General features: G+C 37.3%; 1 protein-coding gene across 3 annotated transcripts in view; it reads right to left on the bottom strand.

The window, feature by feature from the left end:
• Positions 1-16,513, bottom strand: part of LOC131792009 (uncharacterized) — a 32,513-nt gene extending 16,000 nt beyond the window's left edge. Inside the window, exons 1-29 of one of the 3 annotated variants that reach the window (XM_059109370.2) lie at positions 16,318-16,513; positions 14,907-15,005; positions 14,112-14,241; positions 10,256-10,336; positions 9,367-9,485; positions 8,981-9,041; positions 8,657-8,710; positions 8,428-8,514; positions 8,178-8,225; positions 7,901-8,069; positions 7,370-7,467; positions 6,932-7,042; positions 6,316-6,372; positions 6,120-6,153; positions 5,950-6,029; positions 5,784-5,852; positions 5,552-5,653; positions 5,068-5,143; positions 4,616-4,722; positions 4,166-4,286; positions 3,976-4,001; positions 3,543-3,641; positions 3,016-3,166; positions 2,563-2,663; positions 2,231-2,347; positions 1,967-2,023; positions 1,539-1,572; positions 948-1,027; positions 432-500 (exon numbers count right to left, since the gene is read on the bottom strand). In XM_059109370.2, coding sequence (XP_058965353.2) covers positions 432-500; positions 948-1,027; positions 1,539-1,572; positions 1,967-2,023; positions 2,231-2,347; positions 2,563-2,663; positions 3,016-3,166; positions 3,543-3,641; positions 3,976-4,001; positions 4,166-4,286; positions 4,616-4,722; positions 5,068-5,143; positions 5,552-5,653; positions 5,784-5,852; positions 5,950-6,029; positions 6,120-6,153; positions 6,316-6,372; positions 6,932-7,042; positions 7,370-7,467; positions 7,901-8,069; positions 8,178-8,225; positions 8,428-8,514; positions 8,657-8,710; positions 8,981-9,041; positions 9,367-9,485; positions 10,256-10,336; positions 14,112-14,213 — 2,310 coding nt within the window. In that variant the 5' untranslated portion in view covers positions 14,214-14,241; positions 14,907-15,005; positions 16,318-16,513. Of the gene's footprint in view, positions 1-431; positions 501-947; positions 1,028-1,538; positions 1,573-1,966; positions 2,024-2,230; positions 2,348-2,562; positions 2,664-3,015; positions 3,167-3,542; positions 3,642-3,975; positions 4,002-4,165; positions 4,287-4,615; positions 4,723-5,067; positions 5,144-5,551; positions 5,654-5,783; positions 5,853-5,949; positions 6,030-6,119; positions 6,154-6,315; positions 6,373-6,931; positions 7,043-7,369; positions 7,468-7,900; positions 8,070-8,177; positions 8,226-8,427; positions 8,515-8,656; positions 8,711-8,980; positions 9,042-9,366; positions 9,486-10,255; positions 10,337-10,905; positions 11,311-12,496; positions 12,850-14,111; positions 14,242-14,906; positions 15,006-16,317 lie in introns of those variants that run through there. The other 2 variants (XM_066169583.1, XM_066169584.1) reach the window with 2 other exon arrangements.
• Between the last annotated feature and the right edge of the window lie 722 nt (positions 16,514-17,235).

Raw genomic sequence — 17,235 nt, forward strand, 5'->3', positions numbered from 1 at the left:
ATTATCACTTCGCAAGAAACCCAACAAAGATCAGTGGCTCGCTCGAGCTCGTCGGAAATCTTATGAAGAGTTATGAATCCAATCTTTTTGTCTTACTGCACGGACTGTTGTCTCAGTACACGCATTTAATGAATTTTAGTTGACTGATTTACACGAACCTACGTGCATGTTCTATTACACGCAGGTGCGTGTAATGACGCGCAGTTTGCGTGTTTCGCGGTGCTGCATTGGAGTGTCAGATAACGATATTCCTAACAGCTCATTCTGTTTCAGGTATATGAAGCGCACAGGAATAACAATAAAAGCTTGTTTAATGATGTGTGTTTTCTCATTAAACCCTCATCTGGAGTGAGAAGATGACAAACAGAGCCTTCTCGTCTGGATTCACTATAGTAGCTAAGATAACATATTGCTTCAGAAAACATGAATACCTGCATAATTGCCTCTGCATCCTTTTGTGCTAAACTTTTATCAACTTTGCTGGATTCATCTCGTTTACCCTAGATCAAAAAGGATGACAGTACAAAAATGAGTTGAAAGAAGACCAGAGTGCCTCAGCGTGGCTCTCTGATCTTCCCTTTTCCAGATTTAAGCCCTCAGCATTTTTTCAAAAGTCTGTCTGTTTCAGTGTAGGGGTAAGTCTCGGATAAGCCGCCGAAATTATTTGACTGTGGAGATCCTGGGTAAGAGCTGCACAGAAACTATGTAAGGTCCTCCTGAGTGACCCGACAATAATTTTGACCAACAATTTGCGAGTACTCCATCTTGTTCCTAGCAGTTATCAACACTGTACACGTTCTGACTCTCCCTAAAACTAATTTTGACCTTGGTCAGAGCTAAGAACGGCAATTCCGCTGTGCACGAACTATCAGGTGGACACATCAACTCTAAAAAATTTCCTCCAAGCCAGAAAAATTCGTTAAGCGATAAGACGACTTTACACTTACCTTGCTTAATTCAACCAGCAGATCTTCAAAGTTGCCACTGGTGTCCCCTTTGATATCCTTCTCTAGCGACTGGCCATACACTGTGTAAAATAAACAAACATAAGAACAAGCAAATAAAAAATCAATGGGTTTCTGTATATCAAAATCCTGAGGACTGCAAATGATTACCGTTTGAACATCTTACTCTTTTCCCGCGCTTAGTGCCGCTTACCAGTGTTAAGTTTTCCTTACACTGGCCGGCCACAAGCTTACGCGCCCATTGCGGCTGCTTCAACGTAAAAGCACTTGAACCGTGCACTTTTTCCCTCCCTTTTGGCGGTTACCTGTTCGTTTTTAATCATCTATTTCTACATATATATTGGTAGTTTATTCATTGCGTCAATCATTTTTCATTCACATGCTGTTCATTTTCATTCATCTATCCTTACGGTCACTAAAAGTTTTCCACCTTTTCCACCTGTTTGTCACAATTCTGTTTTAAGATCCTTATAATCTTAAGGGATTTTAAAATTTCATGATTTATGTTTTGTTCTGATGTCTGACTCTGACCCAATAACTCGCTTTATTACTTCGCCTCAGCTGTTTACTTACTCGCTGTGTACTTCTCTCTAATTTTGGCCAGTTCCTGATCGGAAGAAAAAAAACATTTAAATCTGTGTTCCTACGTAATACATGTATTAATAAGAAAAGAACAAATTTGTCTTAGAAAAGCCAAGTGCGTAGTAAGTTAACCCTTTGACTCCTAAGATTGACCAGCATCTAATTTCTCCTTGCAATATCACCCCTGGATCAAACACTAAGGTCACGAGAAACAAGAAAATGATCATTAACTAAAAAAGCTCTTGACCGTTAGACAAATTCTCCTTAACAGCACCTTAGGAAATGTATAGAGAACAGTATGGAGAATATGCATACTGATGCGACGGTGCAAAGGGTTAATTAAGAGAGAGAGGCTACCACCTCTTTTGACTCAAAGATCAAAAGCTAAAGACAGGCAGACACTGCACATGCGAACCTACCGCGTTACTTCTTGAACAAAGAATCTCTGTCAACACATCTTCATCAGTGCCCAGGCCCTACCGAGACGGAGATAAAAGCAAGTAAAGTGATTCAATAAATTTTTCGAGGTAATGACTTTAAAAGATATGATCATAACTGCACTCGCTATGGTAATTTCCTTCAGTAAATAAAATAAACCTCTGTAAATTGAAAAACTTGTGTCAAGATTCAAGAATTTATTATTAAATCAATTAACATTCAAGTATAAAAGTTTCTTTTCCCACCTTCATGGCGTGGTACATGATTTTCGCGTCATAAGAATCACTCTCCATAAATAAAGAATCTGCGGCGTCTTGTAACTGTTCTTCTTCCAAAACCGGTTTGACAGCCTCCAGTAAATCCTGCAATCACCAAATGGACCTTTATTAGTCATTTATAGATTAAATGTGAAAAATTACAGAAAAATGACCATTCGATTCTATTCAACCAGAAAGATGTGACGATAAAGCAAAATCCCGAACAGTGCGGAAAGGTAAAAATTAGTCTATTGATAACAAGTAAAATGAAAGCAATCAAAAGAGATTATTGATTCCTATAACAACATCGATGTTTTCACCTGATCATGTTTTTCTTTGAATTTATCCTTCAGTTGTTGTAATTTGGATTTTTCGTCGCTGTGTTTAGCTATGATGTCCACAACTTTGTCTTTATCTCCAGCTGATGTCAAAAGAAAATATGTAATTTTAGACTCATTAATACTTTGAGTGTCTACATTTTATACATAAATATGAAGCCGTCAGCCGATCAAATTATGGGAACAAAATAACCGCTTAGATTACAGCGGCTTTATCGCAGACAACCACACTAAATCATGTTCACAAGTCACAAGTCGGAAGTCGTAAAGTCGAGGAAAGTGATCTTTACAGGAACGAAAAAAAGGAGAAATATGAAGGATAATGCAGAGAAAGTCCCAGTTGGTTTTCAATATTAAAATCAGTTTACACGTAAAGTCAACATAAAATGGAACAATTCAGAAACGCAGAATGTAAACGTTTAAAAGCGCACGTACCATCAATAGCTTTCTTTAACTCATCGAGATCTTTTTCCAGAGAGGCTTCCTTATTCTCGTTATTTTTGCCTGCATTTTTGTCTGTTTTCTTGTCGTTCTGACTCGCTGCTCCCTTAGGTTTGTCTTTGGCAGCGTCCTGTTTCGCTACAGGCTGTAGAAAGTAAAGTGGATGTAAAGCTTCTAAATTGTGATAGTATTTACGAGATCATTGAGCGGGAAGGGGGGGGGGAAGTATCCAAGGAGGGGGCAGCAATGGGGATGCATGTGACTCTATTCTTTTCTCTGTTCTAACATTTCGACACAACTTTGACGTGTACCACCCCCCCCCCCCTTTACCCCAACGGCTACGCCCATGTCGTTGGGTAGCTGATAAGAACAAAAATTCAATTTGGGTCGGCAAAAACCACGAATTTTGCATGCTAAAGTAAGCTCGCTTTAAAACATATAATATACCAGTTTCACTTTCACATTCCCCCAGCTCATCTCTAGGCTACATAAGGTTTTTTGAAGGAATCACCAACACTTACGCGTGTATTTTTATCAGTTTTCTTGTCCTGCACTGCTGTGGGTTTAACTTTAGGTTTTTCTTTCACAGCTTCTTTCTTCGCCTTGTCTTGTTTCACCGGCTATGAAATGTATTGTTTAAGAAAATGAAGACTTTATGGAGTTGTATCACTTGCGTCTTATCTAGTTGAGAAATTTACACTGCTTTTCCCATTTGAAACTTGAGTAAAGGAATTTTTTTTTGTCTTTGATTTTTATGATATCAATTTACTCAGTTAAGAAGATTACTCCGTGGTTTTTCTAAATCACTGAACACGAAATTCCGGGAGATAAATTGTAGAGTTTATAACTCTTTTTGAGTGTTTATTCCTCCTCAGTCTTAGGCGACAGTTTCTTTCAAAATCAGCCTTTTGATTTACAAACTTAAAGGTACTTTTCAATTTAAATACAACATACCTTCTGTTGTTTCTTGTTCTCTGCACCTGAAATTATATAACAAAAACGCTCAACATCTTTCTTTAGTCCACTGGTTTCGATTTCTCGCAGGAAACTCAAATTTTCAAAAAATTTTTTAAAAGGCTTTCGTCCCACGCTATTCTTAGATGCTAAACATATCATTATTTTGTTACTATTACCATCATATTACCTTTTCCTAGCTTTCCAAGCAGAAGCGTTCTCAAATCTCCACTGCATTTCTTGCCGATCTCATCCGCCAGTTCAGCTTTATGAGCTTTCTTATAAGCTGCTTCAAGATCGTCCAACTGCGCCTGCAATAACAGAGACCAGCTAAGTCAGCTCACCATTAAAGTAGTGTCAAGCCGAAATTGTAGCCTGGGTCAGTAATGGATACGTGCAATTGAATGGTAGAGGAGTTTTTCAGTTAAAACCATGATTTCTCTTAGAATCAGTTTTTCTTTAGTAGTTCACGATATTCAACGTGTTTTCAAAACTTTATAGTTTCATTTATGCACATTTGTTAAGTTTTAGGTACAAGCAAATATAGTGTAATTAACCAGAATCATGCATCCCTCTTCAGTAACAACAGCATCAACAAAAAACACAAAATTATTTCCAAGAGCATTTCTTTTGCACTCACCTTATTTTTCCCGAGAATAATTCTGGCCACAGTCTTGGTGTCGCCCTCCTGCAACGCGTCATGAAGTTTGTCCGAATGAAATCCGGTTGGATCACGGATACATTTAACTGTTGAAAAAAATCGACGGAATAAACTATTTCTTCAAAAGCGAGCTAAGTGAACAGAGCATCACACCAAACTCTCTGACGCCTGACACTATTGAAGAGATTCAGCAACTGTTTGTGAAGGTTTGTAGGGCGCATTTCGTCTGAGTATCGGAAAACTTTAAACCAAAGGGAATACAGCACTATAATCAGACGATAGGATACTATCTCAAGGAAACCATAGGAAAAGAAAGAAAATACATGAAAAAGTCGTCAAATAAGAAAAAGTGTGAGGTGAATTACAAAGCAAATTACAGTGTGGTGCATTTTACTTGCAAAAAGAAAGCCAAGAGGGGGGAGAATGCTTACCAAGCGTTAGAAACGCCTTTTGTAGATCCCCGTCCATTTCGTTGTCGATCGACTCTGCGATATCTTTACTTGTTAACTGTAAAATACACGGGTTAGTTGTTTAACGAGTTGCATGAATGTAACGCGCGAGGTCTGGAGACGAGTGGTCACTCTTTAACAAAGCAGAAAATAAGAGAGCGAGTTTCTTTGGGTAATGACTTCTCACAAGAACAGCAAGCACCACTCCAACGAAAAATTTCGACCTCAAAAAATTTCCCATTCGTTTAGACGATTGTTTCTTTGTTCACTTGATAAACAATATCTGCCGAAGAGCACTGCTATTTTCCCGCGACAAATGACAAATGCAAAACAACAATGGTAATGGCAGAAAAACTCATTTTGACATTTTACAACAGCAACCTCTTAACCTCACCTAAAAGTAACATGTTGAAGTCTTGACCTTTAAAGATAAACACTGTTTTATTATTACGTTACTCTGACTCACTTTTTTGTACTCTGGAAAAGTTGCGCCGAGTTGTGGACGGCTTCTAAGCGTGAAAATGCGAATAAACTTGCCTTCATCCGTTCCCCAGCTGGCCGTACCCGCCTTGAATACAATACCACAAATAAATAAACAAGCACACGAGTGAGCAATCGAAGAGACAAGTGAACGGACGAACACGAACTAATGAACAAAAACACGAGCAAACACGCGAAATGAGTGCGATATATTTTACCTCGTAGATTTCCTTTGCATCTTTCTTGGCCATCTTGTTGTCAACTTCAGTGGATTCATCTCTTTGGCCCTATTAATGTCAAACATTCACTGTTTAAGTACGAAATTCGAATATAAATTTGGGTGGCTTTAAATTCTTTACTTCTTATGTGAGTCATTTCTGTTACCTTACTAAGTTCCACCAGTAAAGTTTCCAAGTCACCACTAGTGTCACCTTTCAAGTCTTCTTCTAACGAATGTTCATAATCTGCAACGATAAGAAAGCATTTTGCTCAGTTCCAATATTACACCTTATCCTTTTTACTGCTTTTATCTTTAATGGCTCAAAAATACCCACTTTTGCTGTAAGCTGCTCGAATTTCTTTCAATTGCTGTAGAGAAAGAGCATGTAGCAAATCGATTAGTTAAAAAAACATAATGAAAGCCTGTGTCAAATTCACCTGTGATAAATTTATCGAAGACAGAACAGACTTCAACTCATGGATCACAGTTCTGTCCACGAACCTAAATGAAAAAAAGGGGCAAAAACGTACCGCGTTTGTCCTGGTACATAAAATCTCTATCAATATGTCCTCATCGGTACCCAGGCCCTACAAAATGTAAATGTTTTAGCGAGAGTTTGAAAATATGTTGAGCAATGAAGGGATTCTAGCCTTGAGATAAAGTTACGATAAAATTGTAAGAGATGCGGTGGGCCAAGCAATATCCCTCTGGACGTCGAATCGGGGCGTTAAGACACTTCGTTCTCATCATTTGGCCCCTCCGAACCCAGGAATAAAAATGCGCTTTATCAGACGGAGGGAGAAAGCTAGCGACTGGCATCTGGCATGCTATCGAAACCCGCGATGAGTTGAATAAAAATGTAGTAGATTAAAACTGCTGTTCACTATATTATGACAAAAACGTAATGACAGTCCCAGAAACAGAAAAACAGGAGTCAAGTCGAGACTTTCCATCGTCACGTAATTGCGTGTTGCGTGCGCATGGAAATTAAATGCCACTACACGCAGAATTCTACACGCAGCAGCCAGTCAGACGTTGTACATATCTCGAAAGTTATTTCACCAGTTAACGAAATTTTCGCATCGAACGTACACGCGCACGGATGGATCACAGTGTCTTATCTTCACATTAACTTGAATAACTAACCTTCATGGCTTCGTAAAGTTTTCTAGCGTCCTCTTCGGCACCTGAACCAAGACAGTCTAAAGTTTCTTGTAGCCCCTCGTCCAGTTTAGGTTTTACTTCCTCCATCAAATCCTATTCAGTTTTCACATAATGAAAAGACGAGGAGAAGAAAGTAATTGAGCGAGAGATACTGGGAATGTTCAAACAACGCGAGAAGATTTCTTTTTGTGAAACACTGCAGCTATGGGTTCACCGGTGCAACATACGATAGTTTTTTTTTTTTCGCAGCGCGCGTATTCTTTCATCTATCTTATTAAAAATATGGAAGAGATAAACTTTCAAATGATCACGCTTGGACAATATCTGAAAAAGAATTGTGATTTTTTGAAATTTTAAAATTTTTGTCTTCTTTCTTATTGCGGGGAATCACAATCATAAAGATATCTTCCTTGTTCTTACCTTGTCGTAAAGCTCTTTGTACTTCTGTTTTAGTTTATCCATTTTCTTCTTTTCTGATACTCTCCCCAAGATTTGAAGAATCTTTTCTTTGTCGTTCTCTACGGAGAGAGAAACAGATGAGACGTATCTTATTTTGGTCCACTTTACCTGTGGCGACGAACTTTGATCGTCTATTTAAGCAACAGACCGCACTTTCTGTCTGTTTACTGGCGTGATTTTGGGAGAACACGAGAAAAGTTTGTCATTCACTCGCCTCCAGCTCCTAACTTACAAATTTTTCTAGTGTTCTCCAAACTTTCCGCATAGGTTATTACGCCGGTAAACAGGCAGAAAGTGCGGTCTGTTGCTGTAAAATAAACTCCAATTTTCTAAGGTTTTACCGGTGCAATATACGATAAGTTTTTGACCAATCAGGGTGCTCGTAGTATCTCATGCAATCACTACATAATTTTTTCTGATTGTCCAAATTAAAGACGCTCAAATTAAGAGAAGGCCTCGAACGTTTACTGAGTTTTAAAACATTTTTTTTACCTTCAATTGCTTTGTTGATGTCTTCTGCGTCCATGATCACGACATGTTCTGGATAATCCTCTTTCTTCTTACCGCCGCCATCTTTGCCTTTCTTTTTGTTCTGGATGGGTGGAAGTTTTACTTGTTCTTCATTTTCCTTCTTCACATTTTTCTCGCCATCCGGGCTATCCTAAAACGCGATTCAGGATAGCAGAATATAAGCTGCTTCTGGTGAGCAACGGGTGCAAAATGCAAAGAAACTTCACGGTAAATTGTAAAACGCGTTGGTTTAACTTACAACAGGAGGCAGTCTTTCCTTTTCTTCTTCTTCGTCGCTATCGTATTCCTGAGGAAAACAATTTGTCAGAAAGCTGAGAGTGTGACGAATTTGGGGTAGTAGATAGGTTTTCCACCAGGGAAGGGGGGTAGAAATTAAATGCTGTAATGGTTTTTGGAGGCAAACACATACCAACCCCCTTTGCACTACACCCTTATAGAAACTCAGCGATAACTAAAATAGTGCTCTTTTTAAAAACGTCAACCTTTACCTCGTCTTCATCCTCAATCTCTTCATAGTCCTTTGTTCCCCCATCCAACAGCGTCAAGTAATACTGATGCTTTTTAAAATCCTTTTCCTGCCAACACAATCACATCAAACATCAACATACTAATCTCGTCCAATATGCAAACAAATTTTTGAGGAACTAGGAAAGAAAATTTGACAGTTACAGTCACTAAAACAGATTTTCCCACACGTTTCATATAAGACAGTCTTACCCATTTTTCTATGTCATAATATGGCTGAATATTCTTCAATCTCTCTTGTTGTTTCTGAAAATTCAAAGAAAAACACCAGAACCATACTGAGAACTCATCAAATTCTCCTATTCTTAGTGTGATACAACATTATCCTACATCATATATTTGCCACCTCAGTTGAGGGGTTTTACTACTATCATAGGCCAATAAAGTGTGCAAAGTTGTCAGTGTGCTCACTGCAGTTATAAGTCAATTAGCCTACCTTAGTAAGTTGGACATATTATAAAAATTCTTCTTTTTACAATAAAAATGTTAAAACCACAAATATCCAAAACAACACACCTCATTTTCCAGTTTTATTCTTCTCTGCCTTCGTTCCCTAAAGCTTCTCAACCTGTCATGGCTGATTAATGGCAACAAAAAGACATTTTTGGCACTGCTCAAATATAATAATTGCTGATCATCTATTATAATAATTCCTCAATAATCACTTTGGGTCTTTAAACATTAAATATTCTGTAAATGTTTAAGGGTGATGATTCCAGTTCAAAACAATTGTTAAGAACTTATGGTTATGAAGCTGTATTTTTTGTCTCACATTTCATGCATACAGATGACTAATTTTCAATCAATATCAAAAATTTACTGAAATGCACTCATCAGTATGTTATATGAAGTGTCATTAAAGGTTATGAAAGTGAAATAAACTATTTAAAAAATTTCCTTACGTAGGTCTCCAGTCCTTGTTCCAGTTATCAACCCTTGCTGGGGATTGCTTGATTTTCATCAGCTGATTGAGAATCACTTCATTTTGCCGATCTATAGCAGCTTGCCTCTCCTGTTGCATCTGAAAGCAATTCAATGGAAAAGGAAACTTTGATGTCATCTTACTGCCATTTTCAAAGGTGGACTGCCCTTGTCTGGCATAAGTTTCCATCAATGAGGTATTGATTTTAAGAGATTTGCCATAAATAGCAATTATAACTAAATTCTTTCAATATCAGCATGAGTTAATAGACTTGGAAACCTGGTTTTCATCATAATTCATTAAACAAGTGCTGAAAAGAAGTTGCGTTAAATCTCTAAGCAGCAAACTTCCCAAATTTTGGTTCTGCGGAGTTTTTCTCCATCCTTAGATATGAATCTCAGCAGAGACTTTTCAATTCTTTCCAAGTATCACCATGAATAATGAAGCAGGGTGGAAAGAAAAAAGAGAGGAGATCTCATTTCACCACTTATATCCCCCTCCCTCCAGTACTCGTCCAAAAACAAACAAACAAACAAACAAAACAAGTAAGGTTGCAAAATTTCAAAATATCTCATTCAATGTCTAGAAGTCCAAGGTTGCCAGTACAGCAGGAAATGGACTGGAAGGTCAACCCCTCTTCAGATGTGGTCACAGTTTGGAGGCTGTAATGCTACAACCCTTCTCCGAACATCTGCGAGGTACCTAGCTGATTTACTAAGAGGTCAAGAGCTTCACAGAAAGTGGAATTTGGAATATTCAAAATAAAAAATTTATGTATTTCTTCTTAAACAAAGCCAAATCATAAACTTTGCCCTCACGCACAGCACGCTTTTTTTTTTCTCATTTCGCTGTTTCATCATGTCACATACCTGAAGTTTTTTAACAGACAGCTGAAGATGTTGATACTCTTTTGGTGGCGAAATTTCAAGATACGGCTTCACGTTTTGCAACTAAAAAAAGAAAATTTAAATTTAGTTTTAATCACTAAATAATTGGATTTACATGTAATTACTGACAGCATGATAGCTAAGAGAATCAACACGATTAAGTTAAGCAATCTTCTCATCGAGAAAGTTTGTTTCTGAGTTAATTTTGGATCTTTTGAGACTTGAAACATTTAGAAACCAATTTAAATGAAAGACTTAACGGTTAATTAAAGAAAATGGCTATTGTTCAAACTGCAGTAAACTTATAAAATGTCAATCGAAAGTAACACCGGTAATGTGCAATTACTATGTAAATGACAGAACGATCAAAATTAGGAAATACCGATTATTCTAGAACATGTTTGTCCCGCAAAACATTTAAACTCACAACACCGCAAACTAACATACTAAGCGGGCAAATTATATTTGAGAAGATTAAACGATCGCTTCAATGAAACAGGTGAAAGCGGATGACAAACATATGGAGTGCAATTACAATCGCCGGCATAGAGACAGACTATGAATAAGAATTACAGTAGTCACATGAGAAAATTGTGGTTGTTTTCTGTCGATATCAAATTTTCAGACCTTACCCGCTGATAATAATCTTCAGTCTGTCGCCTTCGGAAGCGTCGATCGACAGGATTGCTGCGAAATCCTGTACTCATTGCTCTGTTTGTCCAATCGATGTTTATACTTCGCCGTTAATCAAATACTCTCCGTAAATTTAAGTGCGAATGTTGACAGAATCTTTGGGTTTTGTAACCCGCCTGAGCTGTTGGGAAATCTTACTTCGCTACCTTCGGAGCGTACATGAGCCTTTTTCGTTCGACAGCGACGTTTTCACACGAAAAGAGAAGAAAATTATATAGGCACATAATCTTTTTGTCAGCCCTTATTGTTGTTTTAGTGACGGTGTGAGAATTGCCTGTGTTATTCAAATGAAGTTCGATTTGCCTGTAGCGAACAAACAGAGCCCTTCGTTCCTAGCAACTCGGTTAACACTGGGAACCACCCTAGAGCTGCCCATAAGTCACGCAAACTCTAAAAATATCTCATTCAGCTCACATTTCCTCATTTACTTCCTGAATTTCGAGTTACATTAGGACTTTGAAGCGAACGCCTTAAGATGTATGTCTGCTCTGAAGAATCATTTCAAGCTTTCATCCAGCCCTTGTTAGTGTCTTAATTTAAATAGCGTGACCTTGCAAACAAAGTCAACATCAGATCAAGTAAAACCGACCAATATAGGACTTTTTGAACACTGAGAGCCACGCAATTTGTATCGAAGTTATATTTTGCTTCCAGAAACAAATCATACTTGACCATTTTTTTATTCAAATAGCAGCTGATTTTGAACTTTTGGAGTGGTATATTTGGTTCGTTCATTAGAATTATACGGCGGCGTAGGTAAATATGATCTTATGTTGGTTTAAATAAATGTACTGTCAGCTATAGTGTGCGATTTTTAGGCTAACTCTGTACAAATATTTTGATGTACTCAGAGAGTTATTTAAAATTTGTTTCATGACAAAATCATTCTTTTATCGAAAATAATTTCGTTAAATTGTCCTGTCCTTAAATTCTATAAAAGGTACATTTTATGGCAGCTACCGTAAATGAATCTATCAAAAGTCCATTGGAGTTTTTTAAGCATTTAACACATAAATGATACACAAAGATTCGAGACTGATTTGACGTCTTCAATTTTTAAGGGTGGATCTTTATCAAAACGAAAGTGAAAAAATATCGTTTTACGCATCAGACATCAGAATTACCAAATGATTATTGACAATTGGAAACATTCACATTGATGATAGATAAACACTAATATGTAATCTACATCATCGTAACATCAGTAAATAATTGATGTTTTATTTGCCGTTACTTAAAAGCTAAGAGCATAAACAAATAAATCCCTTGAGCCTCTGCCTTCCTTCCTGGTCGAGTTTTCTCGAAGCACGTGGAAGAAGCTGGCCTAGTCTTCCACATGCATTCTGAACAATCGAAGGAAAACTAAGAGAAACTATCGCCAACTTCTAGAAAATTTCATCTTAATATATAATAAAGCCAGATTGATACAAAGAACCAACTGAACGTGAAATCACGCGAACTCTAGCGATTCCGGCCCTGAATGAACGTTTAACACCTTGATAAGGATTTTTGACAACATTTGGCTCATACCTTTGAGAAATACTCCTCTTTCCTTTCGTCATTAAGTCTCCTCTCCACTGTTTTATTGCAAGCGGGCAGCTTCTTCACAGGTAAACAACTATGCATGGCTTTGCTGAGAAGCACACCTGATCACTTGTCCTTAAATTTAAAATGGCCTCCAGAAAGAGTTGTGCAACTTCAGAAACTAATCAGGCGCTGTTATGCGCGCAGATCTGAGAAACTTCCTCCCCTAAATTTTCCCAGACGAAAATGATCAACTGACTTGTATTTGATGTTAAATCGTGTACAGATTAATCTGTTTATCTCCCTTTGTCAATTGGGTTATCGCGTGAACGCTACACCTTATAGATGCTGCTTTGCTATGACAACGCAAGAGTAGCTAAGTGTTGCAGTTTCAATTTGCATGTTAAGAAGCGACAGCAGGAAGTATTTTTCTTTCAGAGTATTCATGTGGAACAAAATTAGGAATGAAAATAATACAGCGCCAAAGTCTGCCATTTAAAGAATACTTTCCTCTTCAGACTGCGATCATTGGTTAAGCCGATTTTACTCATCAGTCAGCGTAGTACGTCTACAAAACTAACCTGATAATAAACAACTTTAGATTTTGCTTGATTGGTGAGCACAGGACTACCATCGATAATTGAGCAAAAAGTCACCCAAACAAGAAAAAAAAAAGACCATTAACAAACAAATTCAAATCCTTTCTTTTTCCTGTGTTAAGCAGCTGGAGGACAGTAATTTTTAGCTAAGACCATTTTCATATTGTGATGTTTCTTATTGACAAAATAGGAATTTTTTACGCTAGCGGCGAAATTCCCAACCAAACACAATCGCCATTCACGCTCCAGTCAACTTGACAGCTCACTATTTCTCGCAACAAATAAATACAAACCCTTAAATACCTGTCACCATATAAAAATATGAGACCAAGAAAGATTATAGAAGCCAAAGATTTTTTACAGTTTTTCAAGATTAAATTTCACATACGAAGCTTTGTTCATTGCTGATTTAAGCAGTGCGTAGGAAATTTGTCTCATACAAACCTAGTTTATGGTCTAACTCAAAAACGAGGTTTCGGTGAGTGTCCGTAAAGCATCCGAACGAAAATTCGGAAGCACCGAGCGAAGTTCGAATTCTCACGATGATTTACGATTTTCTTTTCGTCCCACGCTCGAGACAAATCAAAAAATCAATATCTTTCGTTCAAATAACAAAAGTTTAAACTAAGTTTATCTAATCGCTTGAAATTGTAACTTTCAAAGATTTGAATATCTAAATTGATATACTCGTCGGTATATAGCGCCTTTAAAAGGCCAGCCAAGCGAGTTTCGGTTATGCTCTCACAGAAGTGGCTAAATATCAAATGCATGGAGTGTGTTCCACAGAGTAGCTCAAGGGAAATGAAGAACTGGAACTAGAAGAAACCGATGACACAGAAGATTTATCAACGAAAACTTAAATCAACTGCGCATTTAGCAACGAAAGGCATTACCATGCTTACTTATGCAGCTCAGTCATTTTAATGCAATCGAAAAAAAAAGTCGACGAAAATGTTGACTCTTTACATATTATAGTATTGTGCAGTGAAAACTGCTAGTTGTGAGAAAAAGATGATAGTTACCTTTTTCCTGTGTTTCTTGTAGTTCTCATAATTCCACATCTTAGTCAATAACTTACTGGACGGGGGAAATCCGCCATTTTTGTATGAATGTAGTGACGTCATTGCTTGTGTTTGGTTGAAGAGAATTTATCTGAAAAAGAATCGATCAACACTAAAGTAAAAAAAATTCTACATTCTTCACATGTTGAGTCGAAGGAAAAAAGGGATCAGATCTCATCCACTCCTAAGAGAACAAAGTAGCAATAAAAAGAGATTGCAAAATCTCTAAACCCAAGAATAACGATTATTCATGTTACGTATCCTTGCAACGATTATTCTTATAACGTATTCGGACGACATCCGCTCAGAATGTCGAAACTTCTGTCACACCAAACCATCATAGTGGATTTCATGAAAAGCTGGATCATCCCTCTAGTTTAAGATAAGTATTCGATAAGTATTCCACAGGGGGGGTGTGGGGAGGGAGGGAGGGAGGAAGGAAAATGCTCTCGTGTTCAAACGGGAGGAGAGGGAAGGGAACTGGGAAGAAGCTGCAGTATCTTTGGGGATTCCACATAATTTATTCTATTTTGTGGGAAAGCAGGCCCCGGGCTCTGCTGTTCCTGTATACTCAGTAAGGAGGATATAGATCAGAAAAGGCACTGAAAATGATTCCTTCCAGAAAGATATGCAATGAGGTTTCCAATTGTTAAATTACAGCTATATATCGATCGATCGCAATACGGTTGTCATCGATCTTAAGCCTATAAAGGATATAGAGTGCGTTGAAGAGCATATGAAGAACATAAAACTTACCTTTCGTAGTATGCAGTTGGTTCAGGTTATTCACTCGCTGTCTCCTGTGCATTTACCTCTTATAGTGCTTCTTAATAATTCCGCATGGCGCCTCACAATCTGTAATATGGATGAGTGTTAAAATGAATGAATCGGAAAAATTAAGGAAATGAAGCACAAGCTAAAGTAACAGTAACAGACGTACGTAATTTCGCATTTTTTAGATAAATATAATTTTTGTACATTTTTGGCACTTTCGTTAAATCAGGAGACGTGTATGACAGTTTGAAAGATTTCCAAATTTGCTGACATGTGAAAGCTAATGAAAGTCAATGAGTCGTCATTTACTTTCGTCAATGTTACCTGGCAAAATGAAAGACCAAGATATAAATATGCTGGAACACTGATCATCAAGGAGTTTTAAGGACAACGCAGAAATAAAATGGTAAAATTAATCTTTTTATCTAGAATGAGCAATTTGTCCCAAAGTGAGATAAGGGAATTTATCAATAGCTATACAACCACAGATCGCAGCAAGTTCTTTTTTATGCAAAAGCGCGAGCGGACACTTGGAGCGAATTTATTAAGATTGAACCTCTCTGAAGGAGGATGCATTTTGAACCACTACAATGGATCTTAGGACTCGCGGTGATGCCTGCAACGATAAAAGTTTAGCCTCAGTGGGATGTAACTTAACAAGTCAATCAGATATGTATAGCTTGTGCGCGCCCTACAGTGCCCTAAAATGAGGTAGAATAAATATATTTTCTTTCAATCATTTATTTTTTATCTTGATGAAAATTTAAATAATTTTCTATGGCCTTGTTGAATGTTTGAGTCAGTGAAAGAAAATTATGAAGGCGCGATGTAATGTCGATCAAAACCAGGTAACAATCTACGTGTTAAAATTTGCTTTTCTGCACAGGCAGATGTTGCTTTCAAACCACAGGACTTATCAGAGGAAAACGCACTATTAAAATGTACGAAGGACCGCGATAAAATTAATTGTTTACAGTTTCAAGTTTTGAATTAGTAAACAAATTTTAAACATGAAATGTTCCTGAATATTAAAAACCACTAACTTTCTTATCATGCTTTTAAATAAAATGCGTGTTGTAACTTAAAAAATCCTTCAATATTATCATTGTTTGATGGTGGGTGGAGAGATCTTTAGAGTCCATACGAGGCAAGTAAAACAAAAGCAGTAGTTTTCAACGATCGTTTGACAGCCAGCGTCTTAATATGTGCACAAACTTTTATTTTTCCTTGGCAGCCAAAGTTAAGCTTTGACTAGGTTCGATTCGCAATTGAACGTGGACTGAATTCTTTTGACAAAGAAACCAGCTGAAAATTTTCAGGAATGCGTCTTATAGTATACGAATATCCATACAATCTAGTTTATGTTTACAGACTCAAGGAAATTGAGCAGTACCTTGAAATAAACTGCATCAGAATAAACGTCTTCCATGGAAACTTCTTAACCCTTGAAGCGAGAGATCATTTCGAACCAAACTCTTGAAGGAAGACCATTTTCTTCGCATGCCATACGAAAAAATTGATTCAATCCAAAAATTTTGCACAATGTGAGGAAAATTTTCGTGAATTTCGGGTCACAGCCCGCTCAAATGCGCTTAACATGTAGTTCAACTTAAGATGTATTGCCATGGAAATAGCGCTGATTATTCTAACACATCTTTATTAACTTGACGTATATAAAACTAAGTAAACAAAATTTAATAACATACAGAAGATGCATTGTTTGGGTCTGTTTAAGATAATAATTAAAATTCAGTCTTCCCGCTCCTGACCAGTTTAATGATTTTATCGTCACGAGATTTCATTGATTTAAAATCAGCGTAAAAGTTTTCTTCCTTTGAATTATTTGACTGATGAATGAAACAAAACAGAACGAGAACTGATCGCTGCATTCACCTGCGCGCCACTAAATAATTGATAATCCTTGTTGATTGGTAGAGCCGTCTTCGGGGCGATAATCTGCTTACACTGCCGACGCATTCGTGATTAGACGCGCAGTAACATAGCCTGTGTTTGACCTCTTGGTTCAATTAGTTTAAAATATATTTTTTCAAATGTAAATGAGCAGAACAAAAGGATGCTTTCATCAGTTTCCGTGCGAAATTATTGTTTTCAGTTTTAGCAATAATTGAAAATTACCATGTGCATTCAATTCTCGGCATTTCCCTAACGCAAACCGCTAAACATGTGTGATATATCGTGAACATGTAAAAGGATAAGAAATAAAGTACATTTTGAACTCGGCCGTCAAATAACGAAAGTTGTTATTCATTCTCACATGAATGTGGATAAAAGAAAAAATTATAGAATCAAA

Source organism: Pocillopora verrucosa, chromosome 7 (genome assembly GCF_036669915.1).
Source record: "Pocillopora verrucosa isolate sample1 chromosome 7, ASM3666991v2, whole genome shotgun sequence".
NCBI lineage: Eukaryota > Metazoa > Cnidaria > Anthozoa > Scleractinia > Pocilloporidae > Pocillopora > Pocillopora verrucosa.